Here is a 4,415-nt window from a genome sequence, read left to right as displayed (position 1 = left end):
AGTTATTTCTCATGCTTTTTGCCTTGGCTAGCCTTGACCATGATCTTCCTACCTTGCCTTCCACAAAATGTAATAGATACCTTCCCTTTCATCATTTCCCCATCTCTCTCAATCCCACTCATTCCCTGGATTTACCTAGTTACACACACACACACACACACACACACACACACGCACATACACGCCTGTTGAATATTATGACTGCATTAGAGGTTCTAAGTCTTTAAAATATTGCCTCAGTCTTAAAATTGTTCTCAAAAGCTCTGAAGACCACTGTCTCATCAAAACTAAATGTTTCTAGCTGCATGAAAGGTTAAGGATATATCCTCCAATTTTCTGGAGAATTCAAGAGAATAATGCCAACAGGATTTTGAATAACAAAGACACATTCTCAACAGGAGTTACTCACTGTATAAGTGAAAAGTTCCTCTAGAGTTCTGGTGCTATCTTTACTATACTTTTTTTTTGGTGCTGGTACTAAGGCTTGCTCTCAGGGCCTGGGCACTCTCCCTTAATTATTTTGCTCAAGTCTGGCACTCTATCACTTGAGTCACAGCTCCAATTCTTCTATCATACACTTTGAGACAAATCTGCAGACCTGTTAGGCAGGCTCCCAACATACAGGCAGATGTGTAGAGATGTCACTAAGAACCTACACTCAGACTACAAAGAAAATAATTTATTAGCATTTAAGGAACCTCCCTCTGTGTAGCTTCAAGACACGAAGACATAGCTTCTCCCAATACCCTTAACCTCCTCTGTGCAGCTGAAGAATTTGCTTTTCATGAGGACAGGCTGCTTAGGGACCTTTCCCTTTTCCAGAGGTTTGTAGTAGTCAGATCAAACCAGATCAAGTCAGATCAAATCTAATGATGACAGTGACTCTAATCTTGTTTTTGGCAGCATTTACCCATATCTGTTCACTGACCAACACCCACAACTTATCAAGACTGGGCAAATGTTTGTTGAAATTGATTGTATGGTGATGCATGTCACCACATGGCCTTCTGAATGCTTGCTATGTTTGCCAATATGGCTGTGTATGGCCCACGTGGCTCTGGCTTTCCCAGGCTTCCTCTGTCTGGATGACATATCAGCAGTCAAGACAAAAGAGTCAATATTTCTATTTTATGTTCAACTCCCAGTACTTGAACAGGCTACTCCCCTTGGGACCCTGTGTGGATTCTCTGAGCCTTGGGTGGCTAGAGGCACAAGTAGCTCTTGATGTCATGTCCTTGGCGTGGGAATGCATGTACCATGCAGTGTCCCACAGTGGGTTGGGCGTCTGCTAGTCCATCCCCGACAGCAAGCTGCCATCTGCATGAAGTCTGTACTTAGCACGTAGATGTGCCTGATACCATCCCTTCTCAGGAGGTAAGGTTGTATTGAGCATGAGTGAACCTTGTTATGTTAACAACAGAGATTGTACAAAGGAACTCCTTGGTTTTGGATCTTCCTTTACCCCATAGGCAGAGAATTACACCATGGCCAGAATGGAGCATAAAATTCTTCAAAAGGACCATAGAGATAGGTCCAGGAAAGCGGATTCTTGTCCCCTAGAGAATGATGTGCTCTCACTGCTGTTTTTCAAGGTTGTCAATAAAAGAACTTTATGAAGTGTTCATTAATGTCTGTAGGTCTGGGAACACAGGATATGTGCTACTATTCTAACATGTCTTATCTGGGGTTGGAAATACATCCTGGCAACTTCTGAGAACCCTGCATGAAAGATTAAGGGGAGGTCATGGGCAGAACTAAGTTGGACAGCAGTCTGGAGGAGAGACCCCATTAGATCGGGGCCCAGCAGAGCTGCAAGGGAAAGCTGGGCCTCCTGGAGAATGGTGGGAGGCAATGTCTTTCGGTCTTTCTCCCATTTCTCTACTTATTGACTCTGGAGAGAAATTTAGAAAAGAGAGAAAGACATCTTTTAGAGACTCCACACACACAAAACCAAAGGATCATGTAGTAGAGAGTTGTGGAGTTTATTCATGCTGATCACATGGGGTCAGTACACATGGAGACCTTCTGAGAAGTGTTTGGAGATAGTGATCAGGAGGAGAGAAGAGAAAATCAGAGAGGGAGATGGTGTGTCAAAGTTGTCAAGAGAATATATTCAAGGAAGAAAGAGAAGCTAGCTCATGCTTGGAGAGATTTCTTTATTAAGACTAAAGTACCTGGACCCCAGGCTGCAAACACTGGCCCAGAACACAGGGCTTGTCTTCTAGAGATGCTTAAGGAGCTTTATTGTTGCCTCAATCCAAGACCTAACACTTGAGGTCCTAGTGAAGACATGAGGAAGTTTTCCAGTGTTTTGGGCATAGCTGGCAATGCCTTGGGGTACCTTGTTACACACAAATGGTCCCCCGGAATCCCCCTGTAAACAGAAAAATGAAAATCCTCAGTATATACACCTTTCTCTCTTCCCCCCAACCCCAATTAACTTTCTGTCTAACTTTTTCTGTCCTTACTAAGAGCTTGGGTTTTCAGAAAGAAAGTGGTAAGTGGACACCATTGCTCTTTGTCCTGACTTGGAGAGAGGTTAGCAGGCTTGGTGATATACCCAAATTGAGAGCCTTTGCTTAAGGTTAAGTCTTCTCTCTAGCTCAACTGAGACCTGAGCACTTTGTTTCCTTGTGTACCTGTACCAAAATATTTGCTAAAGGAAGATGCCAGGTCCCCAAAGGCCAGGTATATCATTCCACTCCTCACAGGTAGACCTTGGATTGGCAATGGTTGGGGGGTAGGTTGGAGGGGTAGGGATAATAGGGTATCACACTATCTTTGGGAAAAAAAAGATAAATGTGTCCTTACAAAAGAAGTAGACTTCTTGTCATAAGGGTTTCCCACACACAGCTGGATGGCATTGTTGTAGTTTTGAAAGATGCTTTCGCATTTCTGTTCATTCTGAACTTCAAGATCCACTTCCTGCAGTGTGTTCGAAGACTGTCCATTAGCCAGTCTTCCCCAGCCGGCCACACTGCACACTTGCCCAGGTTTTACCCAGTCCTGGCTCTTTGGCAGAGCAATGGTATTCACAGCTGTGTTGAGATGAGCTTTATATTTCAGCTGTTGAGAAGAGAGATGACAATTCAGGCCTGGCTTTCTCATCAACACTCAAAACAGGGCCACGAATTCCTGTACCTCCCCATTCTGGAATACCTCCCAAGCCCCATTCTGTTGCACTGGGTCCAGAAGATCAATTACCCAAAGGAAAGGAGATCCCCAAATAAGCTGTATGGTCCCTAGGAAACTATGGGTAGATCGGAAGGCAGAAAGATCATACCTTCAAGAGCATGATGTTGTTGACCAGTGTTTGAGAATTATAGCTCTTATGAGGGACTGCTTTGAGAACAGGAATAACCTGCTGCGTGTCTTCCTTTTTGTTGATATCATGAGCACCCAAGGTGACATTGATTTTGCTGTAAAGGGAAGATGGATAAGACTTGTTATAGGAGCTGTAATTCATTCTCTGACCAGGAGGTTGAACGCTCAGCCTAGGGCAGAGCAGCAGCTGAGTCAGGAAGTCCTGGACAGAAGTGCATCTTGCCTTGGGTCTAACATGGACTATTTTTTGTTGTGTATCAGTGAACAGAAAGCAGTCTCCACCAGTTTCCTCATCCACTCAATCTCTTCTCCCATACCCTCCGATCCTGTATCCTATGCTCATTTAAGGCCAATTAGGAGAGTTAAAAGCTGACTTTTTTTTTTCCATCCTTCACCTACTTGAGACATCTTGATGAGCTACAGTCATTTGGTCAGTCTCAGGAAACGAAAGCCTGATGATTCTCCTCACCTTCCATAACAGTGAGCGGCCGTGATTACAATGTCATCTTGCACCAGAAAACCACTGCAACTGTAGACTTTTTTGGTGTTCATATCATAGAAACTTATATATGCCATGAAGGGCCAAGAGTGAGGTATGACTTCTTTACCCCATTGGATTTCTCCTGAAAGAGAAAAATGATTATTGTTGATCTCTGTGTTCATACATATCAGAGGAAAAGGCTAGTGGCTGGAAGACAGGTATTTCATGCTGTGAGATTCAGTGGGAAAGATAGGGAGTCTTTTGTAAAAACTGGCATACACTGAGAAGAGGCCTGCGGCTTCTGTGGACAGCATGGGGGTTATGGCATGAGCCCACTCATTTTGTTTTTCAATTTCTTATAGAAGTGAAGGAGCTGATCCTCTGTTGTGAATGAAGATTCCCATATGCATTAAGGGAAATGATCTGAAATCAGTTTACACTTCCTGAAGACTATGAATATACCCTCAGACTAGCATGTATACTTCTATGCCCAAGACACCTAGAGAACTGCTCACTTTGAACTGTGGCCCTGGTCTTGTCTCCTCTCCTCTCCTTTCCCTTCCTTCCTTCCTTCCTTCCTTCCTTCCTTCCTTCCTTCCTTCCTTCCTTC

At 43.8% G+C, this 4,415-nt stretch overlaps 1 protein-coding gene across 1 annotated transcript; it reads right to left on the bottom strand.

The window, feature by feature from the left end:
• Window positions 1-2,139: 2,139 nt before the first annotated feature.
• LOC105992487 (mast cell protease 8-like) lies at window positions 2,140-3,944 on the bottom strand. Its single transcript, XM_013025355.1, has 4 exons — window positions 3,794-3,944; window positions 3,284-3,419; window positions 2,812-3,066; window positions 2,140-2,374 (listed from the first exon to the last, which is right to left on the bottom strand). The coding sequence occupies exons 1-4, from the start codon at window positions 3,898-3,900 to the stop codon at window positions 2,222-2,224; spliced, it is 651 nt and encodes a 216-aa protein (XP_012880809.1). The 5' UTR covers window positions 3,901-3,944; the 3' UTR covers window positions 2,140-2,221.
• Between the last annotated feature and the right edge of the window lie 471 nt (window positions 3,945-4,415).

This window comes from Dipodomys ordii, unplaced genomic scaffold, assembly GCF_000151885.1.
Source record: "Dipodomys ordii isolate 6190 unplaced genomic scaffold, Dord_2.0 Scaffold84, whole genome shotgun sequence".
Taxonomy (NCBI): domain Eukaryota; kingdom Metazoa; phylum Chordata; class Mammalia; order Rodentia; family Heteromyidae; genus Dipodomys; species Dipodomys ordii.
This window is presented reverse-complemented; position numbering and strand designations above follow the sequence as displayed.

Excerpts from the sequence above, each read along its gene's own strand:
- LOC105992487 (XM_013025355.1), bottom strand. The coding sequence starts at position 3,900 with ATGGCATATATAAGTTTCTATGATATGAACACCAAAAAAGTCTACAGT. Across the intron at positions 3,420-3,793 it reads GCCGCTCACTGTTATGGAAG|CAAAATCAATGTCACCTTGG; the intron begins GTGAGGAGAATC and ends TTCCCTTTACAG. Across the intron at positions 2,375-2,811 it reads ACAAGAAGTCTACTTCTTTT|GGGGATTCCGGGGGACCATT; the intron begins GTAAGGACACAT and ends TTCTGTTTACAG.